The following is a 25,870-nucleotide window of genomic DNA, read 5'->3' on the forward strand; positions in this document are numbered from 1 at the left end:
CACAAAAAAAAAGAATGTCTGAAGAAGTTAATTGCTAAGAAGACAACGTAGACAAATGAGAGAAGAGTTAAATGAAGAAACCAATGAAAGTTCTAAGTATTCAAGAAAGGCAAAGTTTAATTTGCATATAGGCATAACCTACACCTCGGCTGACAAGTGTTAGGCCACAGCACAGATCCCTCTGTCGAAATCACAAAGGCCCACAGACTTGCAAAGTAACTGAACACAAACAATACACTTCTGAAACACACATGTGTTTGCCCATCACACACATACAAATAATAAAGAAGCACATTTCAATCTTCTACAAAAGAGAGCTGAGGATAGTAATCACGTCACCTCACATTTGGATAGCACTTTACAGTTTACAGTCTAACCCATTTGGTCATCACAGCAGCCCTATGAGGTAGACAGTGCAAGAATTACTACTCATACCATTTTGCAGATGAGGAAACTGAGGCTCAGAGAGGTGTAAACACTGGCCTAAGGTTTTTCAGCTAGTCCGTGGAGATCCAGGCTTAGGACTCAGGGCTGGGATTCCTAATTCAGTGCTCTTTCTCACCCGGAGTAGGAAAGACAGTGATTCAACCTCATTAAGTAGAACTATCATTTTTCATGAGCAGATCAGATCAAGTACAATCAACTCTAATGTTCATGTCATGCTGTGCGGCAGATGAGATGAGTAATTTCCCGAATCATTCGTGTGTTTACACCTACAACAAAATGCCTGTTTCCCACTTTAGTTCTGCGCTGCCTTAACTTTAAGTCACCAGGGGCCTCTGAGAAATGACATGCTTAGATTTCATTGACTCACGTCTTATTACCAAGAATCACATAGTGGTGTGTGTAATCAAGTCATTATTTAAAGGTACTATCTGATTTCTTAGTGAATAGAAAACAAATCACGTTCATTGATTTCTTCTGGTTGTGGACATTAGCTTGGTTATACTGTTAAGCCATAACATCTGTTACCTTTTATGCCACATTAAAAGCAGGAAAAATGATACACTTTGCAGGTTGTATGTAAAAAATACTATATTTCAAAGTGAAGAGAAAGATTTTTTTTCCAGGGGGAGTAAAATCAAACTTTAAAAAGTTAAATTAATCCTCTACTTTTAAATAAAAATTAAGAATTTAAAAGCGTTTAATCATTGCTGGCCACGTCTCACACAGTGACAAGAGGGAAGTGGTGCTGGTCTGACAACACACCCACATGAGACCATAATGGATTTTTCTTCTCAAAATAGTTCAGTACCTATGCGTTTCATTTGTTTATAAGTAGTACTTTCAGATGTACTGAAATTTAACCAATAGTAATAAGACGTGGTGTGAGAGGTGCTTGAAAAATATCAGAAAAGCAGTTTAACATTTCTTCTTTAAATTCCTTCAGAAAAACATTGAGGAAAAGTGACAATGTTCTACTTCATGCCCGAATCTGTCACATAATGTATGGGCTTAGGTACAAGATTTGTCCCTGTAGCAAAACTGGATGTCTTAGTTAATAACCAAAGGCATCTCCTAAAAGCCCAAAGATAATTCCATTGACAGTACAAAACGTGGGTATTCCTTTGAAAGCATGAAATAGGATTTTACTTCTGATTTTCTAGGTTAATTTTACAACACACATGTTCCCTACTTGGCTATTAGAGGCTGACCTCCCATCTACTCTTAGAAATGGGTCTCATGGAATGGAATATAGGCTGATATACCTGGGAGAGCGTTTTGTCTGTCACAATACACTGAAAGCTTAAAAGGCAGAAGAGAACGAGGACATTAAAGTCAGAAGAAACTGCCAATTGCTCTTGGGGATTTTAAATGTGACCAAATTAAGGTTTTTAAAAAATGTGTATTCCTATCCCAGCTGGCCCACAAAGGGTGCAGGTCATCAAAGGGAACTCCTCTGGATGTGGAGTTCTCTCTCTTGGCTCTCCTGACCCTCCAGCAAAGCTCCAGGCTCCAGGAAGCAGAGAAGGGCCATGTAATTTTCAATAAAATGCTAAAGGGCCAAAGTGGTGGTGCAGGCCATCAGTCCCAGCTACTCAGGAGTCTGAGGCAGAAGGATCACTTGAGCCCACAAGTTTGAGGCCAGCCTGGGCAACATAGCAAGATCCCATCTCTAAAACAAACAAAAAACAAAAGCTAAGGGTCAGCATAGCCATTGACAGTGCCCACAGGTGACAAGGGACCCTCCAACATCCTGCAGGAAATAGGGGCAAAAGGCTTGTTACTAGTTGAGGAAAAGCTGTGTTCCAAAAGGGGAGGAACATTTGACTTTCCTCTCTCTTTTATTTTTCTTTCTTTAATAAGAATGGCTACAGTGGCTCTGGAACATTTGGGTCAAAGAAGTTAAGTCCAAACTTTCAGGGATAGTGAATACACAACCATCCCTTTCCTGCCAAAGGACTTTGGTGATGCCAGGGCGGGGTAGATGGTGGACCATTCCACTGTTATTTTGCTTGAAACTGTATGTGTGTGGTCCTTTCACAAATTTGTCCTGGTTTTAGTTCACCCTTTGAGCCCAGAAAGCTAACCTGTACTTATACATTTCTTCTGCAAGACCATGAGGTGTGTGGTGCAATTGACATGTATTATTTCAAGCCGTCAGTTTCTGAACACTGAGAAGGAAATCACGGGTGATGCATTGTTAGGATCCACACAGCCCATGCGTCTCATCATGCATCAAGATGCGTCAACCTCTTATTTGAAACTAAAGAGAACAGACAAGCAACTTTTTTTAAAAAAAGAAAAAAAAGAAAGAAAAATACAGCATCCATAAATAACTTTCCTTGGGTTTAGTGCTACACTGTTGGCTAATGAGCTATTGAAAATATTTTTGGAATGGTCTTTAAATATTATAAATATTTTTCCTAGTTGATATTTCACTAAACAGTTATGTACAGAGATGGTCCTGACCGCAGAAAATGTACATTCTCTACCTCTATGGTACATTATCAGGCTAGCTCTTCCACGGGGTCTTTAAGAGCTAGCAAGTGGAATTTATTATCAGCTGTTAGCTCTACCAGCATAATTAAAGTGCAAGGAAAGAGGGAAAACAGCCAGACAGATCAATTTTTCATTGTCAGCGTCAATAAGCTTCATGCCTCTGAGAGAAAATGTCAGGTGCAATAGAGGCTCAGCTAACAATAACTCTGTATTTTTCTCTTTCTTCTTTTAAAGCAGCAGTCTCCCTGAGAAGAGAAGAGGGAGGTAAACAATGAGATAGCCCTATTTCTTCAATAACTGACTATCTTGGGAAAAGTAAGGTCACTTCCCCAGCCTAGGCTAGCAGGACTAACCCCTGCATTTGGTTTCTAACGTAACAGCTGTTGAGCGGTTGGGCCCATATCCCAAGCATTTATGATCCTCTCACTCAGAAATATCTCAAAATCACTCTTCAACAAAGATAGCTACCAACAGCATATGGAAGTGTGGGTTTAAAAAAAAAAAAATCCCACTAAACTGTTTTTTTAAAAATACAGCCAATGTTCATAGTGAGCCTAAAAAAGGTTGGTGTAAGTAAGGATAGATTCCTACAGTACTGTGGGGGAGGAAGGAGAAGGCAAGCAGAGGGGCAGAGATGATTTTTAGGTACAGATTTCCCCTTGGTATTGAAACCCATTACCCCCCATAGCATTTGGCGGCCTCCTAGGGTGTTCCACAGTTTTGCCGGTGAGGTGGGCGTGCACCTTTTTGCAAACTCTGCCACTGCCTCTCCAAGAGGGTTGGCTTCTTGGGCCCAGTGGTCTCAGGAATAAGCTTCCACCCCCACCCCAAGACAGCCACCGGCTGACATCCTCTGGGGGCACAGCCTATTGTATTTAATTAAGGAAATGTTAGCCACAAACCCATTGTCTCTTATTGTTTCCTTCCTATCCTGTTGCTGAAAGACTGGACAGGCAGTTTCAGAACACACCATTCCTCAAGTATAAATATTTAGAAAGCACTGAAAACCATGCACATGCTGTGGACTGGAATTGCTTCTGTGTTGGCCCATCCCTGCAGAGGAAGCCTCAGCTCTACTGGGAAGCTTGTGCCAAAAGGAAATGTCAAGGAAGTAGTTAAATCCTAGGAGAAGTTTGGTAGATGTGTCCAAGCCAGCAGAGTGCCAGAGAAACATCACAGGTCTTTTCCACAGATCCTTGTCCCTGAGTACTAACAGAACACGGGACAAAGTTGGAAATACACTGTCTTACCTGCTTCCTTATAATGGCTGTTAGCATCTCCCATCTTACATTCCCTTACATAAAATGTGCCATTGGCTTTGCTAAATATCAACCCTTCACCTTCCCACCCGAGTCTTAAGCATTGTCTTTGACCCAAACAGCTGGGTTTTTCTCTAGCAGAGACAGAATTCCAGTCTGGTTCCATCTTCTTCGGTGGAGAAGGGAGACTGGCTCCAGCTGCACCTTGTGGGACGTGGCATGCACAGTTCTGTCTGTCCCACGTTCCATGAAATTCTGCGGACTCGGGGCAAGGCTGGACTTTCAAGCAGGGAGTCGAGGCTCAATCTTCAGTGACAGCTCGTACAGTGTGTCCTCATCTATGATCAGGGCTTTGTCCAGCAGGTACTGTGTGACCTGAGAAGAAGGGAAATCCCAACTTTGACTTCCTTCAGCACTTAGATTTACCAAATAGAATCATCCAACACAACCCAACATTTCCCCTTAAACATTTAAAAAAATTTTGGCAGTGCCTGTAGCTCAATGGGTAGGGTGCCGGCCACGTACCCTGAGGCTGGCGGGTTTGAACCTGGCTGGGGCCAGCTAAAACACAAATAGCCAGGTGTTGTGGCGGGTGCCTGTAGTCCCTGCTACTTGGGAGGCTAAGGCAAGAGAATTACATGAGCCCAAGAGTTGGACGTTACTGTGAGCTGTGACACTACAGCACTCTACCCAGGGCGACAGCTTGAGACTATCTCAAAATAATAAAAATAATAATAATGACATTAAAAAACTTTTATATAACTTAAAAAATCATGAATGTTTTGTCATTATAAAAAAAAAATCAAACATCTCTAGTCCTCTTCTAATCCCCAATGCCAGGTACCTCCCACCATAGGCGCCACTTGTTATCATTTGGTTTGTTTTACTGTCTTGATAGATATTTTATGTACTTTCGGAAATCACTTTTTTCCCTTTATAATCATGAACAAGTACCACACTCTGCTTTCATCTCTTAATTGTATGTTGCAGAGAGTCGCCTGTGTCAATTCACGGAACTGTAACTGCCTCCCAGTACTAACAGTGGAATGGGTTGCAGCTGTAATGATCTCATGCTGATGGAAGTCTACTTGTGGTCAGTATATCACAACTACACAAAGTTCTGATGAAATCCTGTTAGCATGCTTCCTAGGGGTCATGTGTGAATGTTTTACTAGGGCATACGCCAGAAAGAAGAGGAAAGAAATGAAAATGATGGGGCATGGGTGGCTTCCATGAAGTTTTTCTTTATTTTTATTGAAATAGACTATACACAAGTGAAAATGAATAGTTTGATTAGTTTCGACAAATGCATACACCCATGTAACTCACACTTGTATCACGATAAAGAACAGTTACAGTTCCATGAATCAACACAGGAAACTCTCTGCAACATACAGTTAAGAGATGAAAGCAGTGAGAAATGCACAGACAGAGGGAACAATATATGCGAAGGTCATGGGGCAAATAAAAATAGGCAAAAATTAGCGGGTATTAACAAGTATGTCTTTCATGATTGAACTGAAAATTTACAGATAAGCCAATGTGGATGGGGGTTGGAATGATTCGTGCAGTAGCAGGATAGAGTTAGAGGCATCAGAATGAACTTGTGTTTAGCTTAAGACAGATACAGATGGTTACATATGGAAATATTTATAGAGATGTGTGTGTATTACATACACGTGGTGGATATGGGTTAGCACACCCGCATAGATTTCTCTGCTCTGCCACTAAGAGGGCCTAAATGAAATGCTACTTCCATGAGTATACCTATAGCCCATATCTTGGTTTCTGCTACCAATTCTCCAGAAAAAGAAACTAGAGCTTTTGGGAGAAATAGCTGATTCTAGGACTGGGGCAAGAAATATACAAGGTAAGTTTGGAGTGTCTTATTGTGGAAGGCTGACACCACAGCATCCATTTTGTAGGCCAAGTGCCATTTCCTGTACTAACAGACTTAAGTTTCTATTTCCCTGCAAACGCTAGGCCTCTTCTCGTAAATCATGTGAGCGAAACTTGGAAACTCGCCGGTGGGAATTTTCTGCTGCGGCCGGGTTGCTTGGATACCCAGTGACGCAAACTTCCTCCTTCACCCACCCTTATATACCCTGAGATAACATTGTAATAAACGAGACTTGATCAGACTCCTGTCTTGTCTCCATTCTTTGCGCCTCTTGCCCCTTCCCATTCTCACCCTCTCCTCCAGGTATCCCCGTTGACTGACCCATGGGCTGGGTCACGTGGCGCCCGACCAGGGACCTGGATACAAAGGAAAATGGTGAAGAAGCTACTGGAGCCGGCCAGCTCGAGAAACACCGGGACCTGACCGCGCGGTAGCCTGCTGCATTGGAACGAGGATCTCGGTGAGTAGTAGTAATCATGGGACAAGAAGTCAGTCAGCATGAGTTATTTGTGGAATAGTTAAGAGATGAACTCAAGACGTGAGGAGTAAAGGTCAAAATTAAACAGCTATTTCAATTTTTTGACTTCTTAAAAGAAGTCTGTCGTTGGTTTCCTCAAGAAGGAACCACAGACGAGAAAAAATGGAAAAGAGCAGGTGATGCTTTAAATGATTTTTATCAGACATTTGGACCTGAAAAAATACCAGTCACTGCTTTCTCCTACTGCAATCTCATTACTGATATTATTAGTTGTTGCAGTGTTTGTCCCGCAGTTGCGGATGTCATAAAAAAAGGGAGAAGAACTGTTACATCACCACAAAGAAAAGGATATTAAATCCCAAGATCTGTCCCAGGATCTCGGGGCTGCTGAGGGCACTCCTCCTAGCTGTCAGCTTAATGAGCAAGAAGATCTTATCTCACTAGAGAGTGATGAGGAACCAAACAGAGAGGAACAAAAGGTTCCTGCTGTTCGGCAGAAAGTTAAGCTGGAGAACAAATTGAAAGTAAAACAGCCTAAGGGCAAAGTCCCAGAGCCAAAAACGAAGGCTCTACCCAGACTTGAAAGTTTTCAAAATAGACCCTGATGATAAGCTTTCAGATGAGGAATGGAATGAGTTAGAGAAGGAGACAGCCAAGTATCATAATCCAGATTGGCCCCCACTTGGAAAACAGCCTCACCCATATAGCGCAGCGCCCTTCGCGCCGCCCATGGCAATGGCCGCTATAGACCCAAAAAGGGATGTAGAGAACAAAATTGCACATTTACAAGAACAAATAAAACCCGAGAGGGAACATCAGGAGCTAATCAGTGAATTAGAAAAGCTTAGAACAGGCAAATTGGACCGCAAGGAGCAGAGGCCTCGAGAACAAGAATCCACTGGCCCCATATCCCAATCTCCTGTTAGGGGTGTAGTCATGAGGAGGCCCCCTATTAACCAGGAGAGAACAGAGGCATTCCAGGTCACGGAGACCACGGACAATCAGGGTCAAGCATGGAGACATCACAGTGGATTTGATTTTCAGGTGGTTAAGGAATTAAAAATTGCAGTGGCCCAATATGGAGCCACCGCTCCCTATACACTAGCTATACTAGAATCAGAAGCAGAGAAATGGCTCACCCCTGGCGACTGGAATACCCTAGCCAGGGCTGCCTTATCCGGGGGAGATGACCTATTATGGAAATCTGAATATACTGAATTTTGCAAAGACACTGCTAAAAGAAATGCTCAGGAGGGAAATGGCTGGACTTATGATATGCTTCTTGGCGAGGGGCATTTTGCTAGTACAGATGCTCAAATGCAATATGATCTGCGTCTGTATGCGCAAATCCAAGCTGTGGGAACCAGGGCTTGGAGAAAACTCCCAGTGAAAGGGGATTTTAGCTCTTCCCTCACTACAGTAAAGCAGGGCCCTGATGAGCCGTTTTCAGAGTTTGTCCACAGACTTTTGACAGCTGCAGGCAGGATTTTTGGTAACGCAGAAGCTGGAATGGACTTTGTCAAACAATTGGCTTATGAAAATGCCAAAGCGGCATGCCAGGCAGCTATCCGACCTTACAAAAAAAAAAAAAAAGCAGATCTGTCGGGATATATTCGCCTTTGCTCTGACATTGGCACCACATACCAGCAAGGCTTGGCGATGGCCGTGGCTTTACAGGGCTATACTGTTAAAGATTTCCTAGCTCAAAAAGCTAAGGGTCAGTGTTTTAATCGTGGAGAACCAGTGCATTTTGCCAAAGACTGTAAAAAAAGAGAGGTCCCTTAATCCAAAGAGGCCCCAGCCTCCAGGCCTATGCCCCAAATGTCATAGGGGCCGTCATTGGGCCAATGAGTGTAAATCTAAAACAGATAATCAAGGAAATCCCCTCCCCTCTCAGCAGGGAAACGGAGAGAGGGGCCAGCCCCAGGCCCCGAAACCCAAGCAAGTTTATGGGGCAGTCAGCTTTGTTCCAGCCAGCAGCAATCCGTTTCAGACCTCTGCAGAGCCACCCCAGGAAGCACAGGATTGGACCTCTGTTCCACCTCCCACACAGTACTAACCCCTGAAATGGGAGTGCAAATTTTACCCACAGGTGTGTTTGGTCCTCTACTCCCAAACACCTTTGGGCTAATTATTGGACGCAGTAGTAGTGCTGTCCAAGGACTCCAAATTTTCCCAGGTGTAATTGACAATGATTATGAGGGGGAAATTAAATTAATGGCTGCTTCCCCCCGAAATATCTCCACCGTACCCCATGGCCAAAGAATAGCCCAGTTATTACTATTACTCCTCTTGTCAACTAATAATAAGATTAAAATAAAGCACCGAGGTGCGGGAGGCTTTGGCTCCTCCGATATTTACTGGGCTCAGCCTATCTCACCCCAAACACCAATGCTCACTCTAAGCCTGGATGGCAAGGAGTTTCATGGCCTTGGGACACTGGGGCTGATGTCACTATAATTAACAAAGAACTATGGCCCAGCCAGTGGCCCCTTTCCCCAACCTTAACTCATTTAACAGGAATCGGTCAAAGCCAAAACCCTGAGAAAAGCACTAAGATACTTACTTGGAAAGATAAAGATGGCAATCAGGGAACTATACAGCCTTTTGTCATACCTGGCATCCCTGTCAACCTTTGGGGACGAGATCTCTTGTCCCAAATGGGACTCATAATGTGTAGTCCTAATGATGTAGTGACAGCGCAAATGTTTGCCCAGGGTTTTTGACCAGGAAAAGGATTAGGAAAAGAGGAATTGGGCATTCCCAGCCCTCTACAAATTACCAGAAAAACAGACAAAAAAGGACTAGGAAATTTATCTTAAGGGCTATTGACATTCCTGCACGCCATGCAGATAGGATCACTTGGAAAAGTGACAAGCCTGTATGGGTTGATCAATGGCCCCTCTCAAAAGAAAAATTAGAGGCCGCTCAGCAGTTAGTGCAGGAACAACTAGAAGCTGGGCATATAGAGGAAAGCAACTCCCCATGGAACACTCCAATCTTTGTCATAAAAAAGAAATCAGGGCGATGGAGACTATTACAAGATTTGAGAGCTGTAAACTCCACTATGGTCCTCATGGGGGCATTGCAACCAGGATTGCCCACTCCTGTGGCCATCCCTCTTGGTTACTATAAAATTATCATTGATCTTAAAGATTGTTTTTTCACTATACCACTCCATCCATTAGATCAGAAAAGATTTGCATTCAGTCTCCCCTCTATCAACTTCAAGGAACCTATGAAAAGAATCCAATGGAAAGTTTTACCACAGGGCATGGCCAACAGCCCCACCTTATGCCAAAAATTTGTTGCCGCAGCTATTCAGGAAACTAGGCTTCGCTGGAACTCCATGTACATCATTCATTATATGGATGATATTCTTGTCACTGGACAGAATGCTCAGCAGGTTTTACTATGTTACAGTGACTTATCATCCTCCCTCACAAACCAGGGACTTCAAATAGCCCCAGAAAAAGTTCAGCTAAAAGATCCCTACCTTTACCTTGGTTTCCACCTAACTGGACCCAGAATTACTAATACTCAAGCTGCCCTCAGATTGGACAAATTAAAAACACTAAATGATTTTCAAAAGCTCTTAGGGGATATAAACTGGCTTAGACCTTACTTAAAACTAACCACAGGGGATTTAAAACCTTTATTTGCTATTTTACAAGGTGATAGCAACCCCAATTCCCCTAGAACATTAACAGATGAAGGCATTTAGCATTAGTGCAACAAGCTATTCATTCACAATTTGTTACAGCCATAGATTACACTCAGCCCCTGAGCTACATCATTTGTAAAACTTCTCTTACACCCACAGCAGTATTCTGGCAAACTGCCCCTATAATGTGGATCCACTCACCTACTTCTCCCATGAAGGCTATTTACCCCTATTATCAAGCTGTCGCGGATATCATCATTATAGGAAGGGAAAACAGTAAAAAATACTTTAATAAAGAACCAGATATCATTATACAGCCTTATTCTCAAACACAAAGTAATTGGTTATTTCAAACTACAGAACATTGGCCTATTGCTTGTGCTTCTTATTCAGGTAAACTTGACAATCATTATCCACCCAATAAATTATTACAATTCATTAGTACACATGACTTTGTATTTCCCACAAGAACCTCCAACTCCCCATTGCCCAATGCCTTATTAGTTTTCACAGATGGCTCCTCTTCTGGTCATGCAGCTTACACCTTTAATACAGAGATTGTACAATTTCAGGTAAAATCAAATTCTGCACAAATTGTAGAACTTCAAGCAGTTATCGCAGTTTTCTCTGCATTCCCCAATCGAGTTTTAAATATTTATACTGATAGTGCTTATTTAGCTCATTCAGTTCCCTTATTAGAGACAGCAGCACAAATCAGGCATGTATCAGAAACCGCTACCTTTTTCTTACAACTTCAAAATCTTATACACCAAAGGACCCTCCCCTTTTTCATTGGACACCTTAGGGCTCACTCCAATTTACCTGGCCCCCTAACTGATGGTAACTGCAGAGCGGACGGAGCCACTCACTTAGTCTGTACTGCCCAAACCACCACAGAGCCTGATCGGATCGCATTAGCCTCTGCTGCTCACCAATTACATCATCTAAACGCTCATACCCTTAGACTCATGTTTCAAATTACCCAAGAACAAGCCCGCCACATCATAAAGCAATGCCCTTCTTGTGTAATTCTACTCCCTACTCCCCATCTAGGAGTAAATCCTCAAGGTCTCATACCCAATGCCATCTGGCAAATGAATATTACTCACCTACCTGAATTTGGAAAACTCAAATATGTTCATGTAACCATAGATACCTTCTGTGGATTTATTCATGCCACTGGCCAGTCAGGGAAGGCCAGCAAACATGTCATTGCCCATGTACTAGCCACCATGGCTGTACTAGGCACCCCTAAACAAATTAAAACTGATAATGGTCCAGGATACACAGGACATGCATTTAACACCTTCTGTAAACACCTCAATATCAAACACATCACTGGAATACCATATAACCCACAAGGACAAGGCATAGTAGAACGTGCCCACCTATCCCTTAAAAACACTCTAGAAAAAATAAAGAAGGGGGAATGGTACCCTGTTAAGGGGTCCCCAAGAAATCTCTTATCCCATTCATTACTCATTTTAAATTTTTTCATACTGGACCAAGGCGGCTGGTCTGCAACATACCGCTTCTGGCACCCAGATACTAAATGGGATTTTGCTACTGCCCTGTGGAAAGACCCATTAGATAATAAATGACATGGCCCCGATCCGGTTCTAATTTGGGGTAGAGGTGCCATATTCATATATTCACAGGAGATGGAAGCAGCACGATGGTTACCTGAATGACTGGTCAAACAAGTAGATAACATCATCACCTCTAAATCCAGGGAGCAAGAGACCCCCTGAGAAGGCTTTCTTTCCTTTTCTTTGCAGGTAACTATGAGCACCTGGATGTGGCTACTGCTGGGGATCTCTCTCCTGATACGAAAAAAATGAAGGTGGTTTTGGTAATCCCCATGAGGCTCGGGCACTCTTACAAAAATTAACTGGTACTCCTTGCAAGTGCTGTGGCGGCACCTGGGATGGTGAGACGACCCCTCTCCAAAATGTAGATTGTGGTGATAAGACAGCATACTTAGTAATGAGTAGTAATGAGACAAGGAGCACAGGCATGGGTCTGTAGCAAAAAGGCTAAAACTATCCCCACCTCTAATAACAAGCCTGGACCATGCCCTTGTATAGAATTCCATCCATCTGTACATAATACCTGTTATTAGCAGGTTCAACTATGCACTGGTACAGATAATAATACCTATTTTACAGCAATCTTGACCAGACATTTTTCGGGGACATTTGGAGGCGAGTGGGACACAGTCCCTCAGGTCCAGGGGACCTCAAATAAATATGCCCAATCTGGCTGTCCCGATACAGTAGGAAAAACAGTTTGCTGGAATAAGACTCCACCTGTGCACGTCTCTGATGGAGGTGGACCCCAAGATCAGGTGAGACAGAGAATAGTCCAGAAGCAACTGGAAAACATTGTAAACCACATGTCTCCTAAACCTAATTACCATCCAATAGCTTTACCCAAAAATAGGGATGCAAGTCTAGACCCCCAAACCCTGAAAATGCTAAACATCACACATAGGTTACTTAATCAATCCAACCCTTCCTTGGCTTACTAATATTACTGTCATTAGGACCTTTTCTTTTTAACAAAGTCATGGCCTTTATAAAACAACAAATTGATGCTATTAAAATGCAGCCCCTCCAGGTTCATTATCACAAACTATGGAAGATGAACATATACCCATGACCGCTTAGGAGACTGGCTAGTCAATGACGGGTAACGAGGACCCTCATCTCAGACTTTGCTTATCCTACCAAACTAAGACAGGAACCCGGTCAGATAGCTACCGTGTATCCCCTGACGGGTAAGGAGGATCAGCTGAGATGGTAAGGCAGTCCCAACCTAAGACAGACACAGTCACCCTGCCCACTTGGTCGAGAGCTGGCAAAACTTTAAGAGTAAAATGTACATTCAAAAATATTATAAAAAAGGGGGACCTGTGGAAGGCTGACACCACAGCATCCATTTCGTAGGCCAAGTGCCATTTCCTGTACTAACAGACTTAAGTTTCTATTTCCCTGCAAACGCTAGGCCTCTTCTCGTAAATCATGTGAGCGAAACTTGGAAACTTGCCGGTGGGAATTTTCTGCTGCGGCTGGGTTGCTTGGATACCCGGTGACACAAACTTCCTCCTTCACCCACCCTTATATACCCTGAGATAACACTGTAATGAACGAGACTTGATCAGACTCCTGTCTTGTCTCCATTCTTTGCGCCTCTTGCCCCTTCCCATTCTCACCCCCTCCTCCAGGTATCCCGTTCGACTGACCCGCGGGCCGGGTCATCTTATGACAGAAATAAGAAAGTTCTCAAAAAAGGAGACAAGGACCCTTCACTCATGGGGTATGTAAAAGGACTCCACTAACTGGAAGAGGACCCAACGGCCAAACTCGCACAATTTCAATTTCACAATTTCCTAACGACAGTAATATTCAACAAAATGAATAAGGTACGTGGTGTGATTAGATTACGACCTGAAGTCATTAGTCCACACTGATGTAAACAAATGATTGAATAAATTAATAAATACGGGAGAAGAAACAAATCTCTGTGCAGATTTCCAAATAATTTATGTGGATATTTGCTAAGGAGGGAGTGAATAATTCTCCCTCCACGCCTTAGGTGTGAGGCAGCTCATAGTGACTTCCTTCCAGAGAGTATAGCGCAGGGGAGGGACAAAAGGGTGACTTCACAGTGGAGACATTTGACAAACACTACCCCGGCCAAGTGATTATAGTTAATATCAACAGTCATAAATTATGTTGCTAATAGGAACCTTTGATGTGATGATGTAAATGGCACTTAACCTCTGTGGTCTTTCTCCCATTAACCCATAACTCGAATCTAATCATGAGTAAATCATCGGACAAATTACAAAAGTGGCCCATGCTACAAAACACCTGAACACTACTTCCTGAAACTGTCAAGGTCGTCAAAAATAAGAAAAATGCCTATAATCCTAGCATTCTGGGAGGCCAGCCAGAGCAAGAGTGAAATCCCATCTCTAAAACTAGCCAGGATTTATGGCAGGTGCCTATTATCTCAGTTACTTGGGAGGGCGAGGCAAGAGAATTGCTTGAGTCCAAGAATTTGAGGTTGCTCTGAGCTATGACACCATGGCACTCTACTAAGGGCTACAAAGTGAAATTCTGTCTCAAATAAATAAAGAAATAAATAAGAAAAGTCTAAGAAACTGCCAGAACCAAACTGTCAACCATGAGCTATGACACCATGGCACTCTATAAGGGCGACAAAGTGAAACTCTGTCTCAAAAAAAAAGGAAAAGTCTAAGAAACTGCCAGAACAGAGAAAAGACAATAGGTAAAAAGTAAGGAAATATGAATAACTGTGGTCTTTATAATAATATATCAATGTTGGCTTGTCCATTCTGACAAACACACCATATTAATTAATACACGTAATAAGGAAAACTGGCTCTGAAGACCTCTATCTGGCTGCATTTTGTAGAATGGCTTTTACATTCTAGAGTGAATGCAAGCAGACCAGGCAACAATGATTGCTAATTTGGACCAGGGTGGGAGTGGTGGAAACAGAAGGAAGAGGAACAGATTCATAAGAAGTGAAGGATGCAAAATCAATAGAATCAATAGAACTTGATGATGAACTGATGTTCTCTTTGCCTTCTTTCTTTTAATCAGACTTGCCACGATTTTGTGTTTTATTGATCTTTTCCATGAGTTACGTTTTGGTATTATTAATCAAATTTACAGTTGTTTTCTAATTCATTAACTTTCTATTCTTGCCTATATTAATTCCCTCATAACCACATCCACGTAATATTACCTTTGGCTGGTGGTCTATTCTGTAGGAGGTCTGCTGGAACTGGCGTATCTCTCTGATGATGTGTGATATCTAACAGAGAAAACAAAATGACAAGAACAAAAGCAAAGCAAAGGTGTTCTCCCTACATTCTGGCATATTCTCCTGAGGCCTGTTCCCAGAATAGTCAGTCCCTTCTTCCAGGTAGGTAGGTGGAGCCCTGTGTGATCACTTCCTATGCCTGGGGTTTTCTTGGCCTTCAAGAAGTCACATAAAATGCCAACAGCAAGATACTGAGTTTATAATTGAGGAGGAGCTAGCTCTGGGTGGTCTCAAGTTTGGAGGAGGCAAGCTCTGGGTCCTATTGTTTATAGGCTCAGAACTTGGTTGTCCCGCAAGAAGCCTTCAGCAACCATCTATTACTGGTCAGTCTTAGAAAGTCTTCCTTGGAAATTTATTCCACCTCCCTTTGCCCTGACTGCAAGTTGAAATAACTCTGCCAAAAATATCCTCATTCGGCTAACATCAGGTATTAGACCCAGCATACATGACATTAAAAAGCAGACATATCCAGGTGTGGTGGCTCATGCTTACATACTAGCTAGCACTTGTGGAGTCTGAGGCAGGTGGATCACTTGAGCTCAGGAGTTCAAGACCAGCCTGAGCCAGAGAGAGACCCTGTCTCTACTAAAAATAAAATTTAGCCACTTACAGTGGTGGGCGCCTTTACTCCCAGCTACTGGGGAGGCTGCGGCAAGATCACTTGAGCCCAAAAGTTTGAGGTTGGTGTGAGTTATGACATCACGACACTCTACCCAGGGTGACAGAGTCTGTTCCCCCCACCAAAAGAGCAGACATTGATTTTCATGACTTAGCCTCTTCTCTGTAAGCCATTAAAGTCATTGGAACAGACTGATTATGAAATTAGCACCTACCATTCTCATCTTGGAAAAATTGACGAGACCTTCCTCAGTAAAGTTTGGTGTTCCTTCTTCAATAAATGCCAGGTCTGTCAAGTACATCCCAAGGTAAGGAACTGCTGGAGGGTTGCAACTGTAAGACCAAGAGGCATCATTCTCATACTCATTAACACAACGTCTACTTCCTTTCCCAGTTTGAACAGGAAGCAACCATACTGCTGCCATTCTGAAGAACAAAATCTTTTTATTTCATTTTCATACAGAGTTTTAAACACATTTCACAATAGAATATAATGCAAAATGACAGCACATGCTTTCCTACATGTTTTAGACTATGGCATGTTCAGATAACAGGGTGTCTTGGTGACAAATACAATACATTTGCTAGCGATAATTGTTTGCAGTACTTGTGAACTGGCCACACTTCATTAAGGGGTAGAAGCATCGGGAAAACCCCATGCCCTCACCCGTTCCATTCCAGACATTCAACCATAAGGAACTGGATGGACAGTTCAATGGGATTGGAGCTCTGCACTACAGTGAAACTTGTTTTCTGTTTTAGTTAAATGTTTTCGAAAGTGTCAACTTAATATCACAACTGCAAACTAAAGTGAGGCACGGTTTTGTTTCATTTTGTTTTTGGAGGAGCAAGGGTGGGCATACTTGGTTTTCTCAAAGAGGACTGAGAACACAGGCTTTTGATGCAGAAAGAACTGGGTGTGAATCCCAGCTTGACCAGTTACTAAGTGAGACAGAGCAAACTCTTTGAACTACAGCTTCCTCATCCTTAGACTGGAGACAGAAAAGCTGCTCTCTTTGTTGTGAGGCTTAGGAAAGACATAGCAAGCACTTAGCACAAAACCTGCCATTGAGTAAACTATTCCGTGGATAGTTCTTATACCATTATTGCTATTGTTGCTGCTATTACTATTATTATTACTATTACCATCACAGAACTAACATTTTTCCAGAGTAAGTAAACTATTTGAGGCGAATCATGAGGAAACCAATTACAGAATAGATTCTATGTAATGCGTGTGTGTAAAAATAGAAAACCAAAAATATATAACACTAATCAACACATTCTGTAATGTTTAAATAAAAATCATAGGAAATCATCACACGTTTAGATTAGGAAATAACCAAATCAAGAAAAGTTCTATATTAAAAGATGGTCTGATTATTATGTTGACATTTTCTCCTTACTTGGAATATTGCATGCCACCAGTATATCTGTGAGAAATTTATCATATACACAGTATCCCAAGTGAAAAGGAAAATCATGATACCTATATAATGGAAGTTGTGTCCTATTTGTTTTTCTTTTCAAAGTAGGAGCTAAGTCACTATTCGTATGCTATATAAAGTATGTACATATATGTCTTAATTATGAATAATTTAAAGATTAAGATAAACATACTTTTTAAGGGTTTCTCTGAGATTTTTAAATCTTCCTTCAGATGAAACGATCTTCTGAAGTTTGTCCATTAGAGCTTTTGTCTGAAAAAAAAATAAAACTTAATGTTATGAAACTAATTTGGTTTGGTAGATAGTGAGTTGCCAAGAGATGCTCAACTCTCTTCTCCAGCGGCAGGTGCTGACACCTTTGCCAGAATAAAGGCTACTGGGAGATGTGATTCTCACAGCGTAGAGACAGGGCCTCACATTTCCATGCAATGCTAAGAAGAACCGTGGAGAAGAGGAAGGACCTGTATCTACACATTTAGCCAAAAAGAGGGAAAACGTGTAGAAAAGAAAAACTTGCAATGCATGGAAAACGCAGAGACAAAAAGAAGGGAGAAGCAGTGCTGACTGTAGACTCTCAAAGGAGTGGTCTCACTTTGGAAGTTCTCGAAAGGAGTCTTTGAATGTTCACCTCCAAACTGTCAAAGCTGGTACTGACTGAGCAGTGTCTTCTACTCCAGATCCTTTCTATTTTGATCATCTTCATCAGTTTTTTATAAAAATATACCTAACATTTACTAAAAAAAAAACAACGTGTTGACAATGGTATGAAGTTACTTTGATGAACATGGGAGAGCGGCAGGGCGGCCCTTGGGGGAGAAGATCCATTTCCGGTGGTAAGAACTTTCACAACAACTCAAAGAGCTGCCTTCTCCATCCCGGTTTCTCAGGGTTCAAGAGACCCTCTTCCTGGCTCAGAGCTGACTTTGGCTCAAAACACCTGCAAGTACACTCTGCAGACCAGATCTGCAGGCTCCTGAGTGAAGATTCTGCCAGGTTTTCTGACGTCTCCCAGACAGACCTCGGATGTGGAGAGGGGACAGCTGCAGAGCAGGGGGTATTACTGAAGGTGACTGACACAGGGCATACCTACAGGCCAGAGTGAGGTGCTTGACCTTGGAGATAGCCTCTCTGGAGGACAGTCCATCAGCCCTGTGTAGGCCACTGTGAGTTACCCAAACATGTGACTTCAATGGTATAGATTCTTAAATGTCTCTACAAGTGGTGTATCCAAAATTTAAAACAGGAATTTCAACGTTAGTCTTATGTCTATCCTATGATCAGTTCAGTTATCCCCAAACCTGCTTCCTATAAGAGACAAGAATGTCTTAAGTGACATTCTTAAGGAAGATTTAGGGAACCCTCAATGACAGCTGGTGATTGCTAGAAAGCTGTTGAATTTGAATAAGGTTGGTGGGCTACACCAAGTTTCATTTCCTAGTAGTGATATTATCTGTAGCTGTGTAAGATGTTGCCATTGGGGGAAACTGGGTATGAGGTATAAGGGAATCTCTATATTATTTTTTACAACCGCATGTGAATCTATAATCATCTAAAAATTAAAGGCTATTTGTTTTTTGTTTTTTTATTTTATTTATTTTCTATTTATTTACTTTTTTGAGATAGAGCCTTAAGCTGTTGCCCTGTGTAGAGTGCCATGGCATCACAGCTCACAGCAACCTCCAACTCCTGGGCTTAAGCGATTCTCTTGCCTCAACCTCCCGAGTAGCTGGGACTACAAGCGCCCGCCACAACACCCAGCTATTTTTTGGTTGTAGTTGTCATTGTTGTTTGGCAGGCCCAGGCTGAATTGGAGCCCGCCAGCTCTGGTGTATGTGGCTGGCACCTTAGCCACTTGAGCTACAGATGCTGAGCCTGGTTTTCTTTTTTTAAAAAAACCAGCATTAATTAAAACTGTGGCTTTCTATTTATTAGATCCAGGTGTTGCTGACAGAACAAGGAGTTGTCAGGGTTTTTTTGTTTTGTTTTTTTTTGCAGTTTTTGGCCAGGGCCAGGTTTGAACCCGCTACCACCAAGGAGTTGTCAGTTTTAAGGGGCCAAATTTGGGATTCTCAGAGCACTGCATTTCTGCTAAGGAATAACAGGGGAAGGTGGGATGAAAGACTGGATATAGGCTTCGTTTCTTGCTATGTGAAGAAATTAGTCTCTTCTTTGTGAAAGGGAAGGGGCTGGCAAGAGAAATGAAGATAGAAAAGAGTAAGAAATAATGAGTTTCTCAGAGGGGGTAATAAAACCAGACAGTTGTGAGGAAATGTCAGCAGGATGTATTTCTGCTCTCCTTCCAGCCTGGAGCCCTAGCGCTCCTGACCATGCTTGGTGGTCACAGCGAGGTGGGCATGGTGGTATGTAGGGAAGGGGCAGCAGACAGGGCCTGATGTAGTCCCTCCTCCCCACTGGGAAATTCCTCCAGCGCCCTTTGAGAGGGCCACGGTCGTCATCTGATAATGAGGAGTTCACATGCCCACCAGATATCACCAAGGAGCAGAGGGGCCCTGGTACAGGTAAGACATACTCCAGGCTCAGAGGAACAGCACAGCCAACAGAGCTGAAGGGCTGGAGAGGTCAGCCAGGCTCCCTGGGTGCAGTCACTAAGCCTGGTTCCTGGGCCGAGCAGGCAGACCACCAGACACCAGGCATGGGCAAGTCCCAGTGGCCTGCGTCAAAGGACCCATCATCAAAGGAGTCTACCAGGAGGCCAGAGGTGCAGACAACCTCCCAAAAGCCTGGAGAAGCCGTCACCCACACCCACCAACCCCCAAGGAAAAGGCCAGGGAAAGAACAGGGGAAGAATTGTGATTTAGCTTGAAACTTAAAATTATCTGAATGAAGACAACAAGCACAGGCTGGAAGGAAAGAAAATGAAGAAAGCTGTATTTCTACATATCTAAGTCTTTATACCAAAACTTTAAATTTGCTGCATAAATGACAATGAAAAAGGTGCATTCTGAGGCCCTTTGCCCCTGGCTTTTGCCCTAAAGCATTCAGACCCTTTCTTGGGGAGACAAAGAACAGACTCACTGGATATCACTTACTCACTTGGAATCAATGTGGCCTCCTGAATTAATTTGAGAAACAACTCCTGACTGATGACCATATTGTTTCAGGTTGTCCCCCCAAATGTTTTAATGAATGTTTTAGAAATGCACATGAGTGGAATCAATTAAGTGGTAAGAGCACAGTAATTAGCCGAGTTGGCACCTTCCTTTGGCAGCTGAGCTGCTCATTCCAGCTAATGATTTCCTAATTAGTCATATTTATCTTGTCTCTCATCTCCCAGCCGCTCCTCCTCCCAGCAGCAGGACATGTCCCAGGCTGATGCTCACCTGCTTGGACACCTTGGCCCAGGTTTTCTTCAGCCTGTAGATGGCACTTCTGTTTAAGGCTGAGGTGATCTCTAGCACGCCATTGTAGTTGTGCAGGCACCGGCAAATGTCAGCCACCGCTACCCACTTCTCAATCGCGTTGGCACGGGAGCTGACGTCAGCATAATTCATTATCTGGGAGGCCACCAGGTTACTCATCTGAGACAATCAGAAACCCAGAGAGGCTGTGTTAGAGCCAAAGCAGTGCATTTAGGCAAAACACCTAAATTATCCGCAGACAGGTCAGGAAAGCAAGGTGTGGAGGAGCCTGAAGTCTGTTCCATAGATACCAACTCTCTAAAGAGACGAAGTCTGTGATAACAGTAATCACAGAAAACCCACGAGCATCTGTCCATCCTTTGAGTAAAGAGAGGGATTTCTTATAACTTGGCCTGTTGGGGGAAGAGGCAATTTTGTTCATCAGCAATTTTGATGGAGTTATTGCCCATAATTATTGAGGAAATGGGATCCTAACCCCTGAGGAAAGACAATGTCTACAGATCTCGGGTGTCTCTCCTTGGGGTCTTTCCACATACTCCTTGGCTCTGAGAAGCCTTAGGTAGAGAGAAAGAAAAACCCTTCAGTCAGATCAAATTCTAAACTGATAAACTCTCAAACCAGCAACAGTCAGCTGCAGAAGAGAAAACTTCTTCTTCTTACCCTATTTTTCTTCTTACCCTAATTAAAAGGACCTACCATTGCTAGGTTAAGTACTGTAATTCTATTAGTTAAAGCAAGTTTTAGAAGCCCAATTCTTAGAATACGGAAAAGCAAAGGGCCAAATGGGATTACTATATTGGCAAAGGGAATATGGGCATAGAATCTTACATCTATGCACTAAATCTGATGGACACATCCATCCAATGATGGACATATCATTGATGCTGGAGATACTTAAGATCTCACAGTGCTTCAAAACTCTCATTGTGAATATTCACTAAAGCACCTGCCAAGCACCAATTCGTCCTTACAATACAGAGAACAATTATTTGGAATCCAGTTCATTCAAGGAAGACATGATTTTGTTAAGAATTAATTTTAATGGAGTTATTGCCAATAATTATTGAGGAAATGGGACAGACCAGGTGTTCCTTTAGGTGCTGAGAAAAGACAGACAAACAAATCAGTGTCCCTGACCTTAAGGGCTCATTAGGTGGGAAGGGGACAGGGGGCAGATACACAAACAACCAAATTCCACGCAGTAAAACCTAAAGCTACGACTATGTATGGTGGAGACTGAGAACACAGAGGCAGCCTGGGGCATGTGGCCTGGCACAGAGGTGATGGCCAGGGGACAGATGATTTAGGAGCTCCTGGGGAGAAAGGATGAAAGGCTGGGTCAAGTGATGGCAGTGGGGAGGGCAGGGTGCGGAAGGGTCTGAGATACATGGTGGTGGGTGGTAAGAGTCAGGTGGGTAAGGGCCAAGACGGTGACCTCTAGATCCTGTGCTAGGGTGAGTTAGTGTATTTTGAAGCCATCATCCAAGACTAGGGACAGAGAAGATGAGGAGGAAGCAGGCTTGGTGGCTGTGGGCTGCAGGTGACAGGTTCCATCTGCCAGTTGTTGAGAGTACAATGCATGTGGGTCTGGAGCCTGGATCCAGTCTCCAGCTTCTTATGTGTTGGAACAGCACAGGTAGCAGACATTCATTTCCCACAGCAGGGGCTCTGCTTCCCAGGGTGAGGACCAGATGAGGCACCACCTCAGCCTAGGCAGTAACAGCACTGTAGCTCATTGTGGGACAGTGTCCTACGTGCTCTGAGCAGGCCCTACACAAGAGACTACCTTGGGAATCCACACTGTTGTTTTTGTATTTTGATTCTGGACAACTTATTAACTTACCCATGGGGTTCCTGGTAGTTTTTTTTTTTAAGCACATCATTACTCTTTCTACTATAGTTTAGTAGAACTGGAAAGGGAGCCTTCTCTGTGCTTGGATAGTGCTGAAGACACTCCCACTGTCTGTTCCTAGCTCCACCCCAAGATAAGACCATGAGAGCAGAACCAATTAAAAAGCTGGTAGTGGCAGGTGCCTGCAGTCCCAGTTACTCGGGAGGCTGAGGCAAGAGAATTGGTGGAGCCCAAGAGTTTGAGGTTGCTGTGAGCTGTGGCACTCTACCCAGGCCAACAGAGTGCGACTCTGTCTCAAAAAAAAAAAAAAAAACAACAAAACAAAACCAACTTGGTGGGTATAAAAGCACCTGCTAATCTTATGGCTGGAGAAAAGCAGAGCAGGGAGCTGGACCCAGAGCTGGCCACTGCTGCACTGAGCCCCAGTCCCAGTGTGACTGTGCCCTGAGCAGTCCTTCCAACCCTGGAATGCAGTTCAGGCTGAACGGTCAAGAATGACAAAAAGGCACTGGACCAACCCAGTCTTACTGTCACCACCACCAGGCCCCAGGGACATGTGAGCTGCTCACTCTGTTAGTCAAGTTAGGACCAGGAAGTAACAATAATCATGAAAAAGCAACAGTGACCTCGATATCACGGCACTGGGGACCATGAGAGCCAGACCTCTCATGTCAGGAAGTTAACTGGAAATGGTGACATTACTGGGAGCTCTTAGATGACAGAGTTGCTTGATTTTAAAGGAAACTTCACACCCCAGTATTTATCTTCCCATATGTGCCCACGGTTTTATTTCTCTGGTTACTCACATCATTAAAGTGTTGGCTGGTTTTCATAATGTAAGGTGTTCTTTCATTTTTGTCCAGCTTCATCCACCCTTGCCCAAGAAACTCTCTGAAAGTTTAAAACAAAACACAAAAACTAAGTTTTTAAAAACTGGGGGCTATGATCCATCCTGGATAATTATCACGAATAGGGGACGGGCTGCTACTGCCCTCTTGAATTTTACCTCAGCGGTAGCATTCCACCACTTGATACCAAAAAGAAAGAGATTTTTCAGTTTCCAGCTTTCTCTTATAAATGTTTAGAACTTTGGCCCTGTTGGGATCATACAAGGCTTCTCTGGAGTTGGAAAGCAACAATCAACACAAACGAAATACCCTGTTTTCCCGAAAATAAGACATCTTCCGAAAATAAGACCTACTTACAGGAAAGATAAGACGTCCCCTAAAAATAAGACCTAGCGCATCTTTGGGAGCACACCTTAAAATAAGACACGGTCTTATTTTCGGGGAAACAGGGTAAAAGGGTTAAGTACTAATTCAGAAACTAAGCCTATTTTCTCAGGTTTAGTTTTTAAAAATATTAAGACTTGGCAAAGGGTGCAAAAAAATGCATCCCTATCAGAAATGTTAATCAAGAACAGAATGTTTTCCTCCACTCTCCTCTGCCATTCTTCTGGAGGATGTGGGTTCCAAGGGCAGGGATTTCGTGTCCCTCCCCCCACACCCAAAGCTCAGGACAGCTCATATGTTAAGGCAGTGATTCTCAAATGATGTGCCATGGCACCCTGGTGTGCCATGAGGGTCTTAGACGTGCTGTGAAATTTTTTAAAGATCATTAATTAAATTATTTTCAAAAGAAATTCAAAGCACGGTAAATATAGTCTTTTTTTTACTCTTTTTTTTTTTAAATCAACATAATTTAAGTGTGCTGCAGAAGTTTAACTATAGGTTCAAGTTGCTGTGAGATAAAAAAGGCCACAGAACACTGTTGTTAGGGCTGGCGAAAACCTTCCTCGCTGCACTTTTCCAGCATGTTCACCCGAGGAGGCTGTTGAGCGGTGCCTCGTGAGAAGGTCTGCCTTCCACACTTCACGCCTGAGCAGGTCACCAGACCACAGCAAGCACCCAGGGACTGCTAAGATGGAACGCGCAGGAATGATTTTATATAGGCATTTAAAGAAAAAAAGACTTGAAATTACTCTGACACTTAATACAGAAATGTCGGTTGAGTCCTTGGGCAAGGGGCTTTGTCCCTTGCTTTTGTTGGTCCTGCTCCCATTGTGAGGCATGATGGACATGGATGGAAGTAACTGGCAGATGTTGACACAGGGGACAGAGAAGAGAGGTGGGGAGGGCCCAGGAGGAAACAAAGGTGACCAGGGCGGTTCTGACTTTGCTCTCCCTCCTCCCCAGTCCCCATTCTCACTGCACTGGCGACTCCTGAGGCGAGGGGGACGGTGGTGAAAGTGGGTGGGAAGAGACATTGTGGATCCTCAATCAAGTCTGCAGAGTCCCTGGGTCGATTTTAATAGCCCCTGGGGCACATTCCTATTTTAATTTGTTTTTCATATTCACAGACAGGTCCATAAGTGCTAGAAGAAGTGGAGGGAAAGAAGCTAAAATGTATCAAAGATGCAGGGGCATCCTTTGGCCCTGCCCTGCTGCCTCATCTGACCCTCGGCCCATCCACCCTGCTCACGCCTCCCCTCTCCATCATCACGGGACATCTCTGCTCCGCATAGGACATGAATCACCTCCAGGCCTCTCATCCTGCCCTCTCTTTACCTCCAACTTAGTAATTAGTTCATAGAAAATGTATGCTAACAATTGCCGTTTGTCCAAAGGCCTTGTTTTTGCAGTTACCATATATGACAGCCAGAAGAGACATAAACAGCCTCCCCTTACTTTACACATGAGAAAATGGAAAGGCTGTGTGATGACGCTTAACAATACTTGTTGATTTAGGGATGTGGGTGAAGAATTATAGCAGGTTTTACAGCCTTTACCCTAAATCAGTGTTTCCCAAGGTGTAGTCTTGGACTACACAGAGTTATCTGTATTTTCACCCTGACAATACAGTTTCCTGGCCCTTGATCAAAACTACTAGAATTAGAATTACGGAGGGGGCTCCCTAGGAATGCACATTTTCAGCAAGCTTCCCAAATGATTTTCGGCACATGAAATTTGAGAAGGAACCACTGTTGTAATCGTGTCCTGGTTTCCATAACTCAGGGATAGAGGAGTACAAAGAAATCCCCATTCTGTGGTAACCCTAATCCCCACAGAAACACGAGAGGAGCTGTTTGGAGAGTCATCCAATCAGTATTTCCAGTATAACCTGGAATCCAAATACATTCAAATAGGGCCAAACCATCTCAAGATGAAAACTCACACCCCTGGGCATGCGCACACACGCGCGCACAGGCCTCAGAAATAACGTCTACTTCTAATCCAGCTAGTGCCCTGCTGTGAGGGCGACACTCACTCGTAGGGAATGCTTCTGAAAACAATGTGGTCCAGGAGGGTGATCTGCTCAGCCAGCTCCATGGCTGACAGGGTCTCGAAGCACTCGGCCTTCAGACAGTCAGTCTGCGAGAAAGGAAGAAGGGAAATGAAACACTCGTTCAGGGAAGGCTGGCGAGGCAGGCAGCTGCTTGTGTGGAAATGTGACATAAGTCACCAGATTCTA

At 43.3% G+C, this 25,870-nt stretch overlaps 2 protein-coding genes across 4 annotated transcripts in view; both read right to left on the minus strand.

The window, feature by feature from the left end:
* Positions 1-25,870, minus strand: part of CKMT2 (creatine kinase, mitochondrial 2) — a 118,000-nt gene that overhangs the window by 51,697 nt on the left and 40,433 nt on the right. The gene's annotated exons all lie outside the window — the stretch shown is intronic.
* RASGRF2 (Ras protein specific guanine nucleotide releasing factor 2) overlaps positions 111-25,870 on the minus strand; it is a 274,601-nt gene continuing 248,841 nt past the window's right edge. For both annotated transcript variants that reach the window (XM_053587375.1, XM_053587384.1), the window contains exons 21-27: positions 25,667-25,770; positions 23,206-23,290; positions 20,509-20,706; positions 17,340-17,419; positions 15,935-16,052; positions 15,024-15,092; positions 111-4,577 (exon numbers count right to left, since the gene is read on the minus strand). In XM_053587375.1, coding sequence (XP_053443350.1) covers positions 4,485-4,577; positions 15,024-15,092; positions 15,935-16,052; positions 17,340-17,419; positions 20,509-20,706; positions 23,206-23,290; positions 25,667-25,770 — 747 coding nt within the window. In that variant the 3' untranslated portion in view covers positions 111-4,484. The remainder of the gene's footprint in view (positions 4,578-15,023; positions 15,093-15,934; positions 16,053-17,339; positions 17,420-20,508; positions 20,707-23,205; positions 23,291-25,666; positions 25,771-25,870) is intronic.

This window comes from Nycticebus coucang, chromosome 1 (assembly GCF_027406575.1).
Source record: "Nycticebus coucang isolate mNycCou1 chromosome 1, mNycCou1.pri, whole genome shotgun sequence".
NCBI classification, from domain to species: domain Eukaryota; kingdom Metazoa; phylum Chordata; class Mammalia; order Primates; family Lorisidae; genus Nycticebus; species Nycticebus coucang.